General features: G+C 42.0%; 1 protein-coding gene across 10 annotated transcripts in view; it reads left to right on the forward strand.

Moving 5' to 3' along the window:
- PRKAG2 (protein kinase AMP-activated non-catalytic subunit gamma 2) overlaps positions 1–20,861 on the forward strand; it is a 169,601-nt gene extending 148,740 nt beyond the window's left edge. For 9 of the 10 annotated variants that reach the window (XM_072328028.1, XM_072328030.1, XM_072328031.1 and 6 more), the window contains 10 exons: positions 10,635–10,716; positions 11,400–11,458; positions 13,203–13,248; positions 14,026–14,080; positions 14,551–14,677; positions 15,483–15,648; positions 15,988–16,025; positions 16,706–16,852; positions 18,202–18,295; positions 19,768–20,856. In XM_072328028.1, coding sequence (XP_072184129.1) covers positions 10,635–10,716; positions 11,400–11,458; positions 13,203–13,248; positions 14,026–14,080; positions 14,551–14,677; positions 15,483–15,648; positions 15,988–16,025; positions 16,706–16,852; positions 18,202–18,295; positions 19,768–19,799 — 846 coding nt within the window. In that variant the 3' untranslated portion in view covers positions 19,800–20,856. Of the gene's footprint in view, positions 1–10,634; positions 10,717–11,399; positions 11,459–13,202; positions 13,249–14,025; positions 14,081–14,550; positions 14,678–15,482; positions 15,649–15,987; positions 16,026–16,705; positions 16,853–18,201; positions 18,296–19,767 lie in introns of all 10 variants that reach the window. The other variant, XM_072328027.1, reaches the window with a different exon arrangement.
- The last annotated feature ends 1,462 nt before the right edge of the window (positions 20,862–22,323 follow it).

Below are 22,323 nucleotides of genomic sequence, written 5' to 3' on the forward strand. Positions count from 1 at the left end.
AATAGCTGCCTGCTGTAGAGATGGGTGATCTGTTCTGCAGTGTGCTGCAGCAGTGTGGCTTTCCTTATTTCCTGGATTTTGCCATCAGTGTTTTTTGAGGTGGATTTTTTTTGGTCTTCTTTTAATGATTTTTCCAGCTGTGGCATAAATAAGCTCATTAAATAGTCGTGGCCTGGGATGTACTGCTCAGACTACAGCCTTCCACTGTCAGAAGGACATTTAATAGATCTTTAATCTCAAAATGTTCTCAGAACCATCTTGCATATCAGACAGTAACATGTAGTGCAAGATCCTTTGTGCAATGGTCTTAAAGATGGGAAGCCTACTTGTACAACAACAAAAAATAATGTGATATTTGAGAACGTTGCTCACATTGACTTCTCAGTGGTCACCTGGGCCAAAGGCTTGAGTTCCATCATCGTTGCAGTTATAAAGATGAACTTTTCCTCCCTCTTACAAAAGCCAGTTGGTCTGGAAGCCAGCAGACTGAGTCACTCATTCCTTTTGGGTTCCCTGAATTTCCTGATGAATTGCAGGATAAGTTTTTAGATACCAACCATTCTCACTGCTGCTGTGTTGAGTAATGCTATTAATGTAAAGAAGTGGTTTAATCTCCATTTAGTGAGCCAATGTGAGGCAATGTTTAGAGAAATGGTTCTGGTGAATGAACCTACCGAATGTCAATCCTGTAGGAAAATAGGTAACTCAATGAAAAACGTTTTACCTACTCTACCAAACCCCTGTTTTATTTGGGTTCCCTAATGACCGCTGTGGATTGCAGCTGGCAAAGAGCAAAGGATGTGCCTTGACCTATGATTGTGGGGTCATTCTCAGTAATAGAAAATCAGTTTCCCCTATGTCCATGAATCTTGTCAAAGGGAGGTGATCTTGTAGATACGTCCTCCATGGATGTTTCACTCCCACCCAGGTGAGTGTTTCTCCTAATTTAAGATCAAATAGGAAAAAGCCTGGTGCCATAAAGTTCTCTTTTTAACAGTGAGAAGTCTTAAGCAGTACATGGTAAGGGCTTACACTAAATGAGGTAGAAAAGTGAGCTACCAGCAATTGATGGAAGAATGGAAAGAGTAGAGCTGCATTGTTTAATGATGTGATCCTTCAGAAGACTCATTGGGTTCATATCTGACTGCAGTACCCTGTCTCCCTCTACTGGGCAGAAAACACAGCACACATTTACCCTGGAAAAATGAGATATTATAGAAAGTATTTCAAAACTGCTGTTAACTGTAGGGAAAACGAGATGTTATGTCACATGACATAAGCAATTACCAGTGAAGCAATGTCATTCAGTAAGTGTCAAGTCTCAGTATTTCTGGAGGGATTTAATATGAAGATTTGTAAGGAATCTTCCTTTATCCTTGAATAAAAGGATGTGGTAAAGAGCAAAGCTGACAGGAGGCCTGAAATAGCAGTATTAGTAGCTAATTAGGAATTAGCACAGTCTCTTCAGTCCTGTTATTGGTCAGAAAGCTTGGGGGGCCTTTTGATTCCAGCAGCTACTACATATCTCATTTCTCCTGGCACACCACTCTGGTCTCATCAGGAGTGAGCCTGTGCCACTGGCACCTTTCTTACACTGCTGTGAAAGCAGAGATAGCTTGTACACTTCAGTTAGGCATGCTTCACCAGGAGAACATGCCACGTGCTGAACAGTAGATATGTTAAATAAGCAGTAGACAGAGCTGTGATCTGCTAACCAGCCCGAGGCCAGCTGGCACAGCTCTGTTTGCCCCACTACAGCAGTTTATATTTCTTCCTAAACTTGAATATCTGCATGTAGTCTGCCTACCTGAAATTACCCATAGCCTGTACTAACCCTGAGAAATGGTGACTGTAGCTGGGAAAGTGCTAACTGGCACAGTGCACGTTATTGAGTGACAGTGAGCTGTTCTTTTACACTTTTCTCTGCAGCTGTAGCCTGTAAACATTTGCTCCTCTAATGTATTGAGCTGTGCCTCCATGCTACAGTTCTCTCCTGCCTGCAGGACTGGCTGGTTGCCTGCGTGTGTTTTCAGTGCAGTATCTGGGTACTCTGTGTGTTAATGCATTTAATGTGGCAATATTCTGGGGGGAGTAGTGTCATCCAGATCTGCACGTGCCTTTTATTTGATGGTATTAACTGACAGCGGGTGCATACAGCGATGCTTAAAGCAATTTGACTTCTCTGAAACTGACAAAAGTGCTTTGAAAGGAAAATATCTATTTCAGTAATTCCTATATTATATTTAAGCGTCAACAAAATGTAGCACTTCACATTCTGTCAGTCAGATTTCTCTGTTGGTACCACCATCATATACTGGTGTGGTTTCATTTTTCAGTGTTATTGCATAAGCTTGACTTTGTTATACCTTCTTTCCAACAGAAAAGTTTGTTTTTCCACCCTATTGTGAGCTCTATTTCCATTTTGAAAGGAAATGACTCTCAGCATAGCATATAGCAGTGTCTGCAGCTTAGCTCTCTAATCTTATTTAAGGACAGATTTTTGCTTAGCCTTCAAACAAATTCATTATTTAAATGTTTTGTCTTTGAGAAGGATTAGCTTGTTTTGTAACACAAATTGACAGTCTAAAAGAAGGGTAAAAACTAAGTGCAAAGCAGGGGCTTCCAGGCTGGATGTGGCTCTGGGCAGCCTGGTCTGGTGGTTGGAGACTGTGCCCATGGCAGGAGGGTTGAAACTAGATGGTCTTTGAGGTCCTTTTCAACCCACAATTCTATGACTTCCTTGCTATGTATCAAGCAGTAATTCACAGTCCCAGGAGTGGCGTAACAGCATGCTTGCTGGCTGTGTTTTGTTAAGTCTGTATAGGCTCCTATGTGGTGAAAAGCTCTACCTAACCTTTGACTAAATGGTATTTTCACTTACTAAAAGTAGAATCTCATTTTACCACTTAATTATACATTTCTTTTTGCTCAGTATGGTATTGGAAGTTGTTTTTGAAGTATCTCTCCGGTATTTCATGTACTAATAAAAATTACTTTTCTATTGAAACATCAAGATAAGGCTTCAGAATCATAGAGACTTGTTGCCTTTCTTCTGTCTTGAAGAAATCTGCACGATTGGTTGACTTGATCACATTATTAAGCAAAGGTTAAATTATTGGCATTGGTAATAGACCTTGTCACTGAAATAGGCTTTTGTTGGAAACTGCCACTTACATGGAAGAGCTCGAGTACTTATTTTTCTTCTGCATAACTAGAAAAATATTTGGAATAATCTTCTAGAAACTTCTTTGGTTTAACAAGCTTGAAGTAAATATAACTTCTGCTGAACATACAAGGGATTCCACATTAGAAGAGTAGAAGGGGATTTGTATTTCTCTTCCTTGTGCTGACCTCAAGTAAATAGGGTTCATTATTCTTGTTCCCTTCAGGTCATTCTTGACTCTCTCCAAGGTAATGAGACAGAGCAGGCTTCCAGGAGGAATGCTCTAGAATGTTTTGCTTCCAGAAGCGCACAGCAGTCTCTGGGTCTGCTGTCATAACAAGAGTTCTCGCAGCTTTACAAGGGGACTGTCTGTGCCTCAATTGGCTGCGAGGTTTTTCCTCTTTGAAGTTCCTAAACTTAAACTGTCTGCATTTCTGAGGAGTGTGACCATCCCTCCTTGCTTATTCATTCCATAGAGCTGTAAAAAGAGCAATGTATTAGTTTCTAGCTGGCGTCTGGGCTGAGACAGGCCACAAAAAAGCATCCTTGAGATCAGGCCAGAATCAGTAGCATAATACTGGAAGGCTGTTTTTCTTTAGAGTTGCTCCTGTACGTAACAAGCATCAGAGCTTGATTCCTGCAGCTCTCAGGAGCAATAGGAGGCATTCACTCCTTGATGCTGGAGAAAGATTGTGCGAGTTCCTATGTACCAATTAAATGGCAATGTCTTAGTCAAGACAGGGTGTAGCAGGAATGCTTGTGCTTGGCTCAGTGAAAGTCATGCATTGTTCTTACTCTCCCAGCACCATTCCTGCCAGGAGTGACAAGTTCTTAATCTGTGAAAGAATTTCTGTGCCCTTTCCAATGCAGTTGGCCCAGTAGTTCTGCCTGTGAGGCTTACTTTCTTTCTGATTCCTAGCCCACTTCAGCATGGCATGTAGTAACAGTAATTCTAGCTTGAAGTGGTTGCTTTCTTAGAAAGCAGACCTATGGTTTTCAGTTATTGCATACTGTATAGACAGGTGATAGCAGATGCTCTAAACCAGTTTCAGATCACCCAAGAAAGGGAGAGATCACAATCCGGTAATAAAGAAGGGATCACTTCCCCCTTCCCAAGGCACAGGGCTCACCAAACACTCCAAAGGAGGTGATCTCTGAGTAGAGATCCTTCCCTTGTAGCTGATAGTTCTTAAATCAGGTTAGGGACGGGTGGACCCAGGGTTGGCCCCGTCTGGTTGCACATGTGTATTCCTTCCTCTGGTTTAGACCATGACCTAATGGTTCCCATTCACATACTACAAACAAGAAGGCTCAGTCTCCCCTCAAAAAGCATGGAAGTAAGTATCTGCAGTGTACTTCGCTAAGGTGGAACAGTGGAGTTGACTAATCATGGACCATTGTCTCAAAGAAGTCTTGGTGGAATTGTGTGTAGTGTTAGAGGGAAGACAGCCTTTAATAGCTGGTTACACTACAGGCATCCTGATATCCAGTGTCAGTAAAGGCCTTGGTTTGGTGTCTGCAGTTGGATTGGACCTTCTTGATGCATGTGTGGGATGGGGGAAGAAATCTGTGTTGGCAGACTAATTGGATGGAAGTGTGGAACATGTACCTGCATCCTGTAACTTGAGAATAAGACCCTACGTGTCTTTCCCAGGAGTTTTAAGTTGAATCATCTAATAAAGGGTGTTACTCCATCAGCTCCTACAGTTTAGTAAGCTCTCACTGACCCTTAGTACATCTACCCAGAGTGTTTCTGTTCCATGCCCAGTGAAGACAACTGATTTGTATTCATGTAACCTTTCCAAAATTCAATGTGAACTAGGGGAGCTGCTTACAGATGTTTGTTGGTTGGAGATTTTCAGACGTGGGAGCAAACATAGCCTTTAAGTTAATATCAGGTCTGTGTAATTCTTCATTACTTTAGCAGAAGGTGTGATAAAGGTAGAAGAAGAAACTTCCTTCAAGACCTCCTTGGCCCTTGCCCTAGGCGTAAGTTGCTATTAACTCCTTAATTAGACTCTTTTTCTAAAGGCTCAGTAGCTCTAATGAGGAAATGCTTCTACTAAATATGCTGAGCAAAGAAGAAAGTAATTGGAAAATAAACATGAACGCAGCAGTCATCATGCTGAGCTTTCTGGTTGTATTCTTGCATACAGACTCCCAGTAAGCCAGTTCATAAGTACTGGACTGTATCTGTGTTATGAAAGAGGGCTCTGATTGGGAAAACAGCTCCTTAACAGAGCTGTATTTTTGTGTAACTTAAAAATAATTAAAAATGAAGTGAGTTGGACAATTACAACTTAATTTGAGGAAAACTTGGAATGTTGCGTTGTTTAATATCCTCCACAGTGTTTTGCTCAACACTTTTTGAGAAACATTAAGACAAAGCAGTTAACCAAACCCTCAAGATGTGTGTATTTCTGTGCAAACGAACTGTTTAGTGGTTGTCCGTCCCAGATTATAAACTAGGACATGCTTTTCTCAGCTTCCATCTGACTGCTTGGAGACCTAACGGTGAGATTCCCAGGATTCACCTCCCTGAAATGCCTTTGTTTCAGATGGAGTTTGGGGAAAACTACTTCATCCTCAAAGGTGTTTTAAATGTCATTGGCACCTGGGTTTGAATTAAGAGTTATTTACTGTGCTCTTGGATTGTCAAGGTGATGGACGTCTGTGGGCTCTGGAGATGAATTCTAAAGTCATTTTTGCCAGTTTAGCTTATGAAAATGTTCATGCTATAGAAATAAATCATGTGGAGATTATGACTACGTAAGAGGAAGATTCCTTCTGTGGGGGATTTATACCATTTTCAAACTTAGAATCATGTTGTAATGGTGTGAGTTGAAAGAGGCCTTGAGGACCATCTTGTTTCAACCCTAGCTGCCTCTCTCTAGATCAGGTTGCCCAAGGCCCAGTCCAGCTTGGTATTGAAGATCCTTGGGAATGGGGCATCCACACCTTCTCTGAGCAGCCTGCACCAGAGCCTCACTATCCTCACCATGAAGAATTAGTTCCAAAAATCTTAATCTACCCCTTTCTAGTTTAAAGCTGTTACCCTTCGTCCTGTCATTATACACAATGACAAAGAGACCCTCCCCAGCTTTTCTGTAGGCTCTCTAGGTATTGGAAGGCTGCTATAAGGTCTTGTTGACTCTAAATTGCGGCCTGTCTCCAGCTATGGGCCTCTGAGCATCCTTGTGGCTTCCTCTGGACCTTCTCCAGCAGCTCCATGTCCTTGGGAGGGGGTCCCTACAGCTGAATGCAGCACTCATGTGGGCCCTCAAGAGAGCTGAGCAGAGAGGGACCCTTCCCTCTGCTGGAAAGGAGACATTCTTGCAGTTAGACAACATTAGGCTTGAATCTCATACGTCAGTTGTGGGTGTTTTGATGTTTTTTGGGTTTTGTTGTGTTTTTCCTGTTTCCCAGGTGTGCCAAGATCTTTGAGAAATATATGGGTGAAGAGCTCTTGCCCCATTCTTTGGATATTTGCATCAAAAGAAATTGAAAGGCAATTGGCTTATAAACACACCTAAACCAAAGGAATGGAGTGTAGGCTGCTGAAGTCTTTGGTTTCCTTTGCAGTACAGGGATCACAGCAGAGGCCTGCTGCTTTTCCTAGTATAGCAAGGACTGACTGTTCTACTTCTGATGTGCTTAGCAAGTAGGAAGTATTGAAGTATAAATGTGTTGGCCTCTGAAAGGGAAGACTCATAGTAAGCTTTTGTGCCTTCACTCTACAGTGGCTGTGCAAAATATGAACAACTATGACAGTCAGGAAGTCATCATAGAATCACTATATGGCTTGGGTTGGAAGGGATCCTAATGATCATCCCATTCCACACTGCTGTAACAGGGGTGACAGCCACCAGGCCAGGTTGCCAGGGGCTCCATCCAGCTTGTTCTTGAGCTGTTCCTATCACTGTCAGATAGGTTGGTCCCTGTCCTATTTCTGAGTTCCCTATAAACACTGGAAGGCTGCAATAAGAGGGCAGAGCATTGTGAACATATAAATGCTTTTTATCACTCAAACATGGAATTCTTTTTCCTTTCTGTGAGGAACTACGGAGACCTAATGCTAATAGACAGCTCAGCACTACTGTGCTGCTCTCTCACTCCCCCTCCTTGAGCACAGGGGAAGAAAATACAATGGAGAAAAGCTTGTGGGTTGAGATAAGGACAGGGGGATTGTTCGTCAGTTGCTGTCAGAGGCAAAACAGACTGCGTGAGGGAGATTAGTGTAATTTATTGCCTATTGATTAACAGGCCAGAGCAGTGAGAACTAGAAGCAAACCAGGGGAATGAGAGCTGTGGTCAGTCTTTAATGCTTTGCCTTATCTGCTCCTTCACGGTTGCTCTCTGCTCCTGTTCCATGTAGGATCCCTCCCATGGGACCCTGTCCTTCCCAAACTGATCCTGTGTGGGCTTCCCACAGTCTGCTGCTCTTCAAGCACTGCTCCAACATGGCTGCATACTGCAGAGCTTATTCTTCAGTCACTGCTCCAGCACAGAGCCCCATGGGGGACTGCTCCCCCAGATCTCCTGTTCCACTATGGGCTGCACATGGAGCTGTGCTCTGCATGGTGCCCATGGGCTGCAGGAGGACAGTGTTTTCATTCATGGGCCTCTCCTTGACTTTAGTTTCTTTCTTCAGCCTACCTTTCTAGAGCACAACCAGCATTTATCACGTTGGATAACAGCCATACCACAGGGTCCTGGAAGGTCTCTTAATGCTGCTCATGCTGCTAATCTTTCCTGTCATTCCCGTGCTTCACAGTGACAGATTTGGAGTTGCTGTCTTCTATCTTCCACCTTTTTCAAGTTAACATTGGCACTGAGACCACAATGCTGAGATGTCTCCTTCAGCACAGCTTTGTGCTCTGCTGTGCTCTGCATTCTCCTTTAGCCACCAGGTTCCCATTACAGCCTTTTTCTGGGATGAGAACCTTTCTGCTGGGTGAGCAAAACAAATGATTGCAATGTTAGCAGACACCCTTGTGATGGGACAGTCTTGGTAGTGGGTGAGTTTGAAATCCATTGGTTACTTATAAGAACTCTATGACATGGTTAGATAAAACAACCATGCTCAAGCACTTCTGGAGGTCTAATGATGGGATGTGCTGGAAATGTGTAAAGGCTGCAGGCTGGACATAACCTGAAGTAAAGGTGCTCGTGGATATTTTCTGCACAAACATCACTGAAATGTCTACGTGTGTTGAATCGAAGCCCAGCTGCACAGCCCAGCACATTGGCTGCCCACACAGCAGTGCTTTGGGCAACTGAAATTGGGAAATCGCGTATGAAGTATGAGTGGGGGATTGGATGCTTGTGCTTGCAAGTAGCTTTAGTAGAGGAGAATGAAGTTGCTTTTTGCTTGTTATGATCTTATTTAAGTAAGAGACTAGTATTAATGTAACTGTAATTGTTGGCATTACTTGAAAGGTAACTATATAACACTTTCTTGTGTAGAACTGGAGAAAACAGGAGGGCCATTACTTAAGCTGCGGTTTAGGAAGAAAGCCTGGAGTATGAACATCTCCCACTGAATTTTCATAGAGTGAATCATAGAATGGCCTGGGTTGAAAAGGAGCTCAAAGATCATCCAGTTTCAACCCCCCCCTGCCATGGGTGAGGTCACCAACCACCGGACCAGGCTGTCAGAGCCACATCCAGCCTGGCTTTGAATACCAGGGATGGGGCATTTTGGTGATCTGTTACTTAAATAGTATTGCTGGTCCCAATCTGAACTCCCTGGCTTTTAAGGTTTTGACTCCACTATCTTAGTAGTTGGATCAGTGCAGCAGGCCTGAAACCATCTTGTAAACCTGACAGGATGGCATCTAACAGCAGATTCTTGAGTTTCTTTGGCACAAATCACTTGCTAATAAATCAAAGAACCAGGACAGGAACTAATCTTGCATTTTTACCAGCCAATGCTTTTCTAGATGGTGTATTTTGGTGCTGTTTCCTCTGAGAAAGAGGAGTAGTATCATCAATTTGGAGATTGACTGAAGCATTTTAACGTCAGTGCTGTGCTCTGACTCTTAGGGAAGACTTGGGATCTGAGTTGCCAGTGACCTCTTACAGTGTGTGACAGCTGTTCTTAGGGAAAGATACAGAAGCTGAAGTTTCTTAGTTTCAGGCACTCTGCGTGTTCTTTTCTTCTTTCTTTTTAATGAAGGCCCATTAGAACCAACTTACTTTGCCCCAAGGTGGAGTCAGTCTGTATGACCTCCTACGTGCTCCCCAATTACTGCTGTTAGCTTTTGCTGTGCTAACAGGAGGTGTGACGTTGCTATGTGGGAGCACTTGGTGCATCTGCCTGGAGGGTTTCTATGTGGTTTCAGTATTCCTGTTGAGTTAGCATGCTCCCGTGGTGCATATCCTAATGCTTGTTTTACTCAGCTCCTCACTGTGTCATTTGGGTGCCTTAATACCTCTGGCATCTTTCTATTTAACCACTTTGTAGAAAATGAGTGCATCATGTGTGCACTACAGTCTTATTTGTGGTGCTGGGTATTTTTTTTCCATATACTTTCTTCAGTTTCAGTACAGTTTAGGGATGGATGTGAATCATCATCATTCCTGTTCGTGGATGGTATGGCAGAAGGAGATCAGTAAATTCTGAAGGCAGCTTTGAGAGCTGAGCTGAGGACAGGAGAGCAGGTGGGTTTCTTGTGAGCAGGGCATAGGCAGTCTGGCTGTTGAGAGGATTGCTTTCAGAAGTCCCACCTCAAAGGCTGGGGTTTGCACGCAGTAGGGCAGCACCAGGTATTTGAAATGCTGAGTGTGAATTGCTGTAGCTACAGGAAGAGGTGACGCTTACTGTTGCAGAATCAGAGGCTTATTCACTTCTAGAAATTGAAGCTGATAAATTATAGCGTTAAGTGAAGTCTAAATAGGTGTTATTTAGATTACACATGGAGGGCTTTGCAAACTTCTTCCAGGGAGACTGTACTGAGTACAAACAGACTTACTGTTTGCCTACCTGTACTTCTGTTTGTTGCTGCTTTTTTGGGTACAAATTCCATTGTCTGTGAAGCCCTTTTATTCCTGGCTGTGGTGGAGAGGAGCTCCTTAGCACAGAGCTGTCAGTGGATCTGAAGGTGTCAGTGTGTAAATGCTGTCTGTTCAGCTCGCAGTCATCAAATGATTGCAATTGGTACTTCTGTGCTCTTTGGACCAAAGAGCGATGCCGTGGATATAGAGATACTCCTTTATCAGAGGTTCTCATGTGGCACATTCACATAACAGGACAAATCAGATCTGGTTTTGCTGAGTTTTTTAAGCCTTTTATGGAAGTAAAAGGATTTCAGGTCTTTGTTTGGCAGTGTATGTGGTTTTTGTTCTGTTCTGAATAGCAGCTACCTCTTCATACTGTGTTTTTTCCTAGTAACTGTGGAAACCCTTCTGCTGCTGTCTGGTGTGCTAAATTAAGAGCAAAGATTTATGTAGCTGTTCATTCTCTTTGCAGGTAAAGAAGGCCTTTTTCGCCTTGGTGGCAAATGGTGTGAGAGCAGCTCCACTGTGGGAGAGTAAAAAACAGAGTTTTGTAGGTAAGTTATTGTGACATAATGGAGTTGTATTTGAGTTTTCAGTGTGCTGCACTGTTGCAGGAGGGGGTCTGGGTTTAGCTGTGCTCTGACATCCTAAGAGATGCTGGTGGGTTTCTTTGTTTTCCGGTGTGAGGCACAAAATGTCGTTAGCTTGCGTAGTTTTGCTGTTCTTTGACTATCACAGTGTCTCTTTGAGGTCTTAAGCTTCTAAAGTTTGTCACCCAGTGTGTGCCTTTCCCTGTGCACTTAAAAGTAAACGTAAAAGTCACAAAAAAAAGAGATATGAAAACAGGAACTATGGAAAGAAACATATAATAGCAATATGCGCATGGTTTTCTGCTTGTTCTCAGTAAGGTGCACTGTGAAATCATTGAGTACCAGAACTAACTTGGAATGCCACGGATATTATATCCCACAGTGGAAGAAATAGATTTTCTTTTGTGAGACTGAAAGAAGAGGAGAAGCACATGGGTTGTGGCTTTGAATATTAATTCACAGTAGTATATTTTTGATTGTGAAGTGTTGTAGCAACGTGAAAGTCTACATACATAGCAAATAGGCAGTGTGTTGCAGATTTATTGTTAATTACATTATAGAGCATGGCTTTAAATGGAGAAAATAACTGAAGTTCTGTATGTTAAGTGTATGTCTGAAGACCTTTCTTTCTGTATCGCTTTTTGTAGGAATGTTAACAATTACAGATTTCATTAACATACTGCATAGATACTATAAGTCTCCAATGGTGAGTATGATGTTAAGCCTCTATCAGTTGTCATACAGTACAGAAAGTAGCCTTGGGTTAGGTACCAAGCTCCGTTTGGTACTGCAGCTCTTGTTCAGTGCTCTTGGAGTGAAGGACCTGCAATAACCTATGTATTAAAAACTAGGCATAGTATAAATGTATGGAGGTGAAATACTTGATTATTGATCACTTTTTTTTGCCCAGATTATTTCAAAGCACATGAATTAATATTAATCAGAACTCCATGTAAATGGACAGTATCAAACGATATTGTGTTCAGGGCTGGAAAGTGCTTAAAATTGTAAGAAAGAGTTAGTTGTATTTAAAAGTCAAATATGTAACTGCACGGTGGCTCGTGTGTTTTTGTTAATTTATGCCTTTATAAGTAAATCAGTGTTGTCTCATAAGTGACAGAGTTATTCCTAAAGGAATATGTGGAGCTGAGCACAGAGCTGGCTTATGGAGCCTCGGGGGAGCTGAGAGGTTACTCACATTTTGAAGTGGTGCTTTAGAATGAATGAGTTAAACTGGTTAAACGTGCACAAAGGTTTTAGTTGCGTGGCTGAGTTTCACAATCAGTTGGAGATCTCTTGGCTTCAATTAACTGTAATTTAAAAATTCCCATTGGCAGTTGCTTGATGAGATTCTCTTGCTTACATGTTCATACAAACATTTACATCCCTTTCTTGTTCCTGTCAATGCCAATTCCTCACTTTGGATTAAAATATGCCTACTGTGTTTTACTGGCTAGAGAATCAACAGTTGGATGAAACAGGCTTCTGGGATACGTGGATGTGGCTCTGGGCAGCCTGGTCTGGTGGTTGGCAACCCCGCATATGGCAGGGGATTAAAACTAGGTGATCATTGTGGTCTTTTTCAACCTAGGCCATTCCATATCAGGCTTCTCAAAGTTAAGTGATCGTGTCTGTTCTCGAAAAGTACTCTCAAAGAAGGCTTTACTTACTCATCTGGACATCTTTTATACCACCCAGAAAGAGTACATTGAGTAGCCCAATCATAGTATGATATTTAACATTCCCTTACACTCTGTGAAGTGTGCCAGCTCCACTGTGATCCCTAAATGGTGTCCATTGCTTCACAAGAGAGCAGAATAGGTTTTGTGGAGGCTCCAGCACGCTTTTCATCTCCATCAGGGCTCACAGAGGTACCTGGCAGAGAGGAGCAGTGCAAAAGACAACAGGCTGCTTTGGCCTATGCTGTGGCAAACACGACTGCCGTAGGGGTGGCTGGCTTGCAGCTTTGTACCTGAAGAGAAAAGCAGCTTCTACATCTTAAAGCCTTTTGGAGAACCATGAGCAGCATGGAAGGAACTAAACTAAGTGCATTTGCTTGCTTGTGGTCCAGCAAATATAAAATTAATCACGTTTTAGCATTAAGAAGTGATCAGGATAAGCTCTTGTTTAGGTGTATGAGGGATTATCAGAGGGTTTTCTCTGGCATGATTACTTTAAGGTCAGACTAGAAGAGATCTGGACTGCAGCCTGGGCACGTGAAACATCTTTCCTGTCCCCTGTGATGATAGGTCCTGTATGGTGTTCTGCACCAATCCCAATTGCACACTTTTCTCTTGGTATTGCTAAGAAATGTTATTCTGGTCTGAGCAATTAACTGGGATTCTGTATGCTAAATTGCCTGCAAGGAAAGATAGGGAATCATTCAGAGTTTAGTAATATTGTTAATGATTTTGGGTTTAAAATTAATACTTTCCATCTGTCTGTTGTAGGTTCAGATCTATGAATTGGAGGAGCACAAGATAGAAACCTGGAGGGGTAAGATCATTTACTGCTCAGTTGCTCGTTTAAAGTCTACTATTACTGTTAAGTACGGTGGATTTTTAATAAGTCATAACATATTTTTCTTCACATACTTTTAAATAAAAGCAGGGATAATAAAAGCTTGTCTGCTTCCTGGTGCTTATCTTTTTCTACCTGAAACAATACATGAACTAGAGTGATGATGCTATATGTTGCTTTACTACTTTCCCTTGTTCAGTAGCATCTCGGTTTTGCTTAAAAAGAAATGGAACTACACCAGGGGGGAGGAGATGACTGTACCCGGAGTGGGAATGTAACTGAATCAGGATGCAAAATGAATAGATGGCTGTAGGTATGAACTGAGAGTTGAGCAGCCAGCCATGCCTGAGAGAGCCACACAGTATGACTGCAGCCTTCATAGGATGTGGGTGGATGTGAGCAGAAGCACTGGATGCATGAGGGGTTCTTTAAGACAAAACTGACTGTGTGCCGTGTTAAAACACAGATCAGCCGTCTGAGCACAAACCAACCCGCTCAGAAAGGAGGAGATTGGCAAATGATTTGCTGTGGTTGCAGTGACCCCTGGTGGTTGTCAGCTTAATGCTGTTAAATTTTCAACTTCACTCTGATGTCAACATAAATTCACATACACAAATGGTAGATTGAAGTCGTTGCATATGATTGTCTGCTCTGTTCATTTAATTTTGTGCTGAGGAATTCATGAAGTGCTTTTACAAAACTGCTGTTGCTTTCCCATAGAAAATGGTAATGGTTTGTTTTTTCTATGCACAGAACTTTATTTACAAGAGACGTTTAAACCTTTAGTGAACATCTCCCCAGATGCAAGGTAAGATTTTCCTTTTCATTTTGTTTAACTTGAAAGAAACTAACTCCATTTCAACACTGAATTTTAAGTCTTCTCTTGTACAGAGAAACAGCTTCTATTGTAAATGAACTTCTGATTCTTGCTTCTACTCTCTGGAATAGGATTGCTTTTGCCATTTAAAGTAAACTGGTGAAGGGGAACTGTAGTGATTATCTCAAACTAATTGCACATAATATCCTCAGTAGAATTGCCACTGTGAAGTCATGAACAGGTTATTCAGTTTAGTCATAAGGAACGTGTCTGAATAGAACTGCTTGCATGGAATATCCTATGAGAACAAACAGTTCATGCATGTAGAAAAGATTATTTGAAATGCCTAACATTTAAAGGTAATGCCATTAGCTGTGTCCTTTCTGTGGGTTTGTAAACCTGTACTTGATGTTACTCTTTCTTGGCTACCATTCATTAAAATCAAATGCTTTTCTCCTCAGCCTTTTTGATGCTGTATATTCATTGATCAAAAACAAAATCCACAGATTGCCAGTTATAGATCCCGTCAGTGGAAATGCACTTTATATACTTACCCATAAAAGAATCCTCAAGTTCCTCCAGCTTTTTGTAAGTACTTGAAGTTCTGCTTTGCTTTAACTGATTTTTTTCCCTCTGCCCACCCCAAGCCCAGATAGACCTCTCCAGTGTTAAGCAGCGTGTTCAGAAACTTCATGGTAATCTTTCATGTTTGAGCACTTTGTTTCTTTGTGCATCTTTTCTGCTAACAGAGAAGCTAAGGTGATACCCTGTAGCCTAGACATTACCTTTATTTGGTTTTCATCATCTAAAAACAAAGAAGCGAACACCCAAACAAAAACACCAGGGATACATCTGGGCTTTTTGAGTGTTTTGGTGTCATCTTCTGGATGATCTCAGCTTCAGGAGCTTGTTTCATTACATGAGCAGAATAATGACTCATCTCCTAGATCCAAGCTTAACGCTACTTACTGTGCTGTGTGTTGGTCACAGGAATGGACAGGAGGCCAAGCAAAGCAGAGGGATGTTGAAACAAGCATGCAGCATCTCACATCTTTGATGCCTTCTTTTTTCAGTTTCAGTGGGAATGCTGTATCTTAGGATCCAAAGATTTTAGTGATGGGTCACTACAGAAATAAACTGACAAGCAAAATAGCCTCGACGTGGAGTCGTAACTTAAAACTTGTTGGAACAACATTAATGTCTCTGGATTTAGGCTTGTTTTGGCTTTATGTAAATCTAATAATAGATTATTGTAATGATCTGTAACAATTGTTTGGGGTCTCTAGGTGGATGGCTGGGTATTTATTTCCTAATTACATATAAAAAACCTGGTAACAGTAGCGTATCATGCAGGAAACTGCGTTGTGTAGACAAATTCATCTGCCTTTCCTAGATGTCAGAGATGCCAAAGCCTGCCTTTATGAAGAAGAATCTGGATGAACTTGGAATAGGAACCTACCACAACATTGCCTTCATACATCCAGACACTCCTATCATTAAAGCCTTGAATATATTTGTAGAGAGGAGGATATCAGCGTTACCTGTTGTGGATGAGTCAGGTGTGTGTTGATACTGCTGTACTCAAGTGTGGTAAGATAAATGCTGTTGAAGCCTGGATTGATTTTATGTGTGTGTATATATATATATAGTATGTATAATATTGTATGTGTGTATATATAATCTATGTATATATGTAAACATAGAATGGTTATGCCAGATAGAGGCTGATGGACCTGGAAGGATTCATCATGGGTGGTGGGTTTTGTTTTGGTTTTTTGTTTTGTTTTCCAGCTTTCCTTCTTGGCCTCTCTCTGTGTCATTATAACAAATGAAAACAGGGCACAAGAAAACTAAGTTTCTACTGGAAGTGATTTATTAATACCTATTTTTCTTTCTAGGAAAAGTTGTAGATATTTATTCCAAATTTGATGTAATAGTAAGTATACCTTTTAAATTCTATTAAGTGTTTTTTTTTAATGTAGTGATCAATTAGAAATTAATTTGCTAATGGGCTGGTTCTGTTATTTGGATTGTACTTAATAAAACAGATGCAAAAATGTACATCGAGTGGTAGTTCCAGCACAGTCCAGGAGAGGGAGTTCGAGCCTGCAGATAGGAAAGGTTGAAGACGACCTACCCTTCGTTTTCTACTTGAATCTCTATAGCAGGATCTACTTAATGGGTAGTGTTCAGAGCAGTCAATGTGAGCTCAGGTGAGGGCCTGGCCCTTGAAAAACAAAACGGATGGTTTGTTCTTCGAGTATGTTCTGTATTTCCTGAAATCTATAGAACATCATCTTCCCTTTTTCCTTGTGGCAGAAGCAGGATGAGTGACATCAAGCCAAATACCAGATAATGAAGTAGGAAGACTTTCATGGCCTAGTGTATAATTACAAAACGTTATTATCAATGAATCCAGTCTTTTGTATGGTGTCTAATGCAGTTGCATGCTTGACTGTTCCCAAAAACTGCAACTGAAGAGCATCTGCTTTGTTTAATATGTGACTTGGAACAGACTCGATATACCCCTGAAATGTGTGTCTACTTGATGCCAAACTATTTGCTTTGTTGGGTACTTTTATCACTAAATAGTGAGCTGTGTGCCTTGTTTTTCAGAACCTTGCTGCTGAAAAAACCTATAATAACCTAGATATCACGGTGACACAAGCCCTACAGCACCGTTCTCAGTATTTCGAAGGTGTTGTAAAGTGTAGTATGCTGGAAACACTGGAGACCATTGTTGATAGGATAGTGAAGGCTGAGGTGAGTTTGCCCCCTTTCTTATTTCCCTTCCCTGTAAAAGTTGTGTGACCAAACTAACAAATAGGACAAATTTATCCTTCTGGAGTTATTTTGGTTACTTGAAGAAAGAATATGTTTTGCTCATGCTTACATACGTAGGGTTCAGCTCGAGTTCTTGATTTACATATACTTAAAAGTGAAACAAAGCCGGGGAATAAAGTCTAACAAAGAACTTGTTCACCAATTGTCTTGTCAATGACTCGGTGCTTTTTCCCTTGTTCTTTTTCTGTGGTTTATCCTCTGATTTCTGTACTGGGACCTTCTTACACATGGATGTGAATGACTTCTTCAATTTTACAGTGGTTTTTTTTCCATCCTTGGGGCTGTAACTGTACACGTGGTTAATATGAGTAGAATTCCCATGTTGTGAAAAACCCCTCAGAACTTCCATGGGGTGTTTTTGACGTGCAGCTTCCTGCGTCAGCTCGAGCTTCTTCCTGACACTCAGAGATTTCAGCACTGCTGATGCACAGATTCCAAACGTGGCCGATCTTATTAATATCTTCAGAAGCTTTAGACATTTGGGTTTTAGAACAACTCCTACCCTTTGGCTCAGTCTAAACATAGTAAGGCTATGCAAAAATGAGTCAGTCAAAGCCACAAGGGAGGCAGTAATTGGTGCTATTTTTAGCTGCCAGACAAATGCTTGATCTCACTGGATGTGAAACAACTACATTGTCCATTATCCTTGAATTCGTGTGTGCATACACACACTGAAAACATCGCCAACATAGTTCTGTCAGAAAGAAAATGCAAAGCATATTCTCCCACTGTCCCACTCTTTTTGTTTCCTCACAGTGTCAGCTGAGTGTGACTCGGCAAATACACTCGAGATCCTCTTTTTTGCTTGATCTGACAGGCAGTGAAGCGGTTGACCTCCGCAATAAATTCACATCTGTATTAAGTCGAGACGCTGCAGCTTTTCTTGCTGTCACTTCTGTGAAAAGATGAGAAGTTTTTTTTCCGCTTCCTTCACAGTTACATTTGATTAGTTAGACTTGAAGTCCAAATTCATTTAGGTAAGAAGGAAAGCAGTACCGAGCTCTCAACATTTGGTAGGCATCCATCCAAGGATGACCTCTTTATGAGTTGGCTCAGCTACAGCCCTTTGGTTGCACAGCTCCCAACTTGAGCTGGGTTGCAGTGCTGAGATGAGGGGCACTCTCTCATTCTGCAAGGTTTTTAAGACGTAGATCTTGGCTTGTCTGCCATTTCAAGTATGATTTTATTGCCATCAGACCTCCATGTGCCTTTAGCTCTTATTCTACACCTGGAAAACCTCTCTCAAAAATGTTTTTCCCTACTCACAGGTTCATCGTTTGGTGGTAGTGAATGAAGCAGATAGCATTGTGGGTATCATCTCCCTTTCTGACATTCTACAGGCTTTGGTACTCACACCAGCAGGTATGGATGTTGCCATAAGTCCTTCAGTAGTGCTTACAGCTTGCTGGTCTTAGCTGGTATGATAACAATAATACACTGCTGACTTTAAAGTTATGTAAGTTTGATTATACTCTCCAAATAAGTGTTTCACTTCTCTGCAGGTAAAAGCCAACAAAGTGCTTAACTGTCAGTCTTTTGTTACTCCTTGCTGTGTCAGAGACATCACCCCGGAGTGAATTATTCCAGTAGAACTCTCTGACTTATCACTAAACTTGGTCAGGTTCCTTTTAACCACCTAACAGCACATTTAATGATTTCTGCTGCTTTTACATGGATTGTTTTGTTGCTTTTTAGTTTTGCCCAAGTTACTGATCAGCTCTGTGTTAACTTCACTTTGGTTGTGAAAATGACCTCAGCGTCACAATGACTAAAGCAAAGTCCTCTGGCTTTGTGAGAAAGACAGGAAATGTCTTAAGATCACAGTTTTGCCTTCAAAGTACCAGGTTAAGGAGACAGAGCTGAACTTATCCTTCAGGGGAGTTACAAGGGGAGTTCCCACTCCTGCACTCTAGGTCATGTGCTTCTGGTGTTTAGCATGTGGCAGCACTCCCTCTCATGAGATCCTTCTGTCAGCTGCTTTATCCCATTGATCTAATGGGAAACCTGGCCAGCAAAAAGCTGTGCATTCATCAGGCTGTCACAAAAGAGCCCAGCCCTAGAGAGCAGGAGGTAGCACAGCGCAGGGGCAGGGCTGTGTGCTGCCGGCAAGGTGGGGTGACAAAGTAAGGATATCTGCAGTGTAGGTCTGGTTTGTGGAGTTCAGTCTGTGATTCACTTTTTGAAGTGGATGTATGAGGATAACCGGGTAAATCATGCCCTGGAAATGGTCTTTTCCATTTACTGACCAGAAAGAAAAATGTATTGACTGACAGGAATTGAGACTGGTGTGCAGGAGGGGGGAAGAAATTCAGTTGTGACATGAAAACTGGGTGAATGTAAGGGATTTCTCAGTGTTTGCAATGACACACTACAAACAGTAACTCCAGGTTGTTGGCAAGAGCTTCCTGCTCACTGGAGCTGGATGTTGAAGCCAGCTTGCTGTAGGGGTCAGTCAGTGCCCAGCGTGTAGGCAGTGCTTGGAGAGGAGGCACAGCGCTACGTGGTTCTGCTGAGCAGCTCTTTTGGATTCTTACTGTAAGCAATTCTGCCTCTGAGCCACAAAAATCGCTCAATGCAATGAGCTAAACTGAATCCCTACCTTGTGTTTTTTTTTTCCCCCAACTATGAGCTCGCTTTTTAAGAGCACTATGATGATTAAAGGCCTCCCTCAGCCTGTTAGCATTCAGCTGTCCTGAAGTGTGCTCTTTATGGATGCTGTCCAGTCCGAAGGTTCTGGTAATGGGAGCAGACAACAGTTGCAGCGTTCAGAGCGGTGCAGTTCTGTGCTGTGTATGCATAAGGAAATCACACGTGCTCTCCTCTTCTGTTAACAGGTGCCAAACAAAAGGAGAATGAAAGTGAATGACTGCTGTGAATGTATAAACATTTGTAGGAGAACTTGAACAAAGTTTCTGGGTCAAGTTTGTCTCGAGAACAGTGACTGCAATAGAACAGAGCAGGATGGGTGAGGATGTGTTTTGGGACTTAGTGATGGATGATGAGTCTATTCCCCCCCAGTGATGTCGCAAAAAATAAAACAAAGCAGCATGACAAAAAGCTTATGTTACAATGTAGGCTTGTGTTTCAAAAACGTCTTCAGAACATTTTGCTGGAAGACTTCACACGATGTCCTTCATTAAAATGCACTGTATTCTGAAAACCTTTTTCATTTCGTATTTGACAGAAGTCACTGGTCAGCAATGGATATATGTGACATAAGGCAAGTGTATGGCATATTCATATCATAGTGCCTTATGTCAAAATACAGCAATATGTCATCACTGTTGCCCATCACTGTCAAAGGAAGTATTGTGTTAAATGAGACACTGTATTTGAATGTGAAAGTCTTTAAACCTAAACCAAATCAGTTTCAGTTCTCATTAGACTTTGTCATAAAAGCTGTAATTCGAATATCAGTAGACTTCTTTAAAACTTTAATGACAGTTTTGTGTTCAATGTCGCATTCTGAACCGAGATGTAAAACGAGACTGATTTTAAAAGCAGCTTTATTTATTTTTACTTTCATGACAATTTTTTACACATCTTTGGTGGATAGCTGAAATTTCACCATATCCATTAATAAACTGTTGATTGTTATACAAACCAGTGGCAGATTTCCTCGTTATTTACAACCTTGGAGTTGTAGGGCTGGCGGTCAGACCACGTGAGTTGAGTTGGGGATTCCAGCAGTGCTCTGTACTGCACTATGCGGGCACCGTGTGGGAAAGGACGTGCCAGAGAACCAGACTTTCCACTGTGTTGATGTGTCAAATGGTGTCTGTATGACTAAAATGCAACTCTGTATTGTATGTGAGGGAGGCCGTGGGGTTTTGCTGCTGTAAATGTACTGTGATGTTTGATGATGAGACTTTTATAATGGTAGATGGAAGAAATTAAACCCTCCAACATCCGTTTGGTGTTAGCAGTTCTCGCCATGATTTTCTGCACATGTTTTGGGCAATGTAAGCTACACAGCGGCACTCACATCTTCCTTCAATTCATAAGGCAGCTCATGCTGATGGCACAGTGCAGGTAGTGCTGTGTTTGCATTGGGAATGTGGTCACAAAACAATGGCACTACGTTGACCCTTTATTTCTTTCCCATGGATAAACACTGAAGCAAAAGGTGAACTGTTTGCAGTTTGCTGACATGGGCGGTTGTTATAAGCAATGAAAAGCCCTTTCTTCAGAACTCGCTTCCTGCAAGAGATTTTGGAACGAAACGTGTGAAGGTTTTCTTCCTACTGCTGTTTGCCATGTGTCAAGGTGTCCTTGTGCACAGTGACAAACTATTCCCTTGCACTCTCATTGCAAACCATCATCTCGTCCAGCATTTTCAGACCTACGTTAGAGTTGAGCCACTGAGAGATGCTTTTTTTTCCCCTTACATTATATTTAGCACAGAGTCTTTTGGCCCTATTCCATCCAGACAGCTTTGTGCCTGCCTGCATAAATTAGCATGCAGGAAGCCAGAATGAATTTGCAGTTTTCAAACAAGCGTGCACAGAGTCCCTTGTTTTAACGTTATTACAAGTGCCCTGTGTGTGTTACGGACACAGAGCTAGAAGAACCATGGAAAGCTGTTTCCTCAGCACCTGAAGCTTTCATCTAGGACGCTTCCCTTTCACGTAGCTCGATAGGGAAGAACAGACTACAGCTGGTATCTATAGAGCTGAGAGCTCAGCGGTGTTGCCGCAAATTCCCTTTCTTTACACAGATGTGGTGATGCTGCAGGTGGAGCTCGAAGGGAATTCCTCCTACAGCTCTGATCTATAGCATAGATCGTCCTTGCCAGGGGGTGAGGTGCTGTAGGAGGTGGATTCCATTCAGCCAGCTGGATGGTAAAGCCTATGATTGATTTTTGTGCTGCCCTGTTTCCTTGCCAGCAAGAGATGTCTGCAAAAGATAATTGTTCTACAGTATTTCTTGGTCTAAGGAGGGAGCAGACGATGTTTGCTATTGACCTGCTGTGGATGTGTTGAAGTACAAGGAAAAGTCTTCATACAACTATGCTGGCCATTATTCTTTTAATGAAGCTCAGCCCCTCGGTATTTTGCACTATCTGGAGATGCCGTGAGCTCATTACTTTGGCAAATTGTCCTTTGCTGACGTGGATTGTTTGGCTGATAAAAACACTTTCATGTCGTTTTACTCCTGGGCTCCTTTCAGTTCAAAGATCTGAGGTCTGTAAGCCTTGCAGACGGTTATTTGCTGTTTACTAGCAACTGAATTGCAACTGTTGAGTCTGAGGCCTATTCATCGCCAGTCCTACAGAGTATTGCTCTGCTGGGAATGTTTGGGTAACGCAGAAAGAACCAACGTTGCTTTCCAAGGCTCGACTTCTTGTCCTCCCAGTGGGCGAGGACTTTGACTGAAGCAGTTCCAGAACC

The sequence above is a fragment of the Excalfactoria chinensis genome, chromosome 2 (genome assembly GCF_039878825.1).
Source record: "Excalfactoria chinensis isolate bCotChi1 chromosome 2, bCotChi1.hap2, whole genome shotgun sequence".
Lineage (NCBI taxonomy): Eukaryota > Metazoa > Chordata > Aves > Galliformes > Phasianidae > Excalfactoria > Excalfactoria chinensis.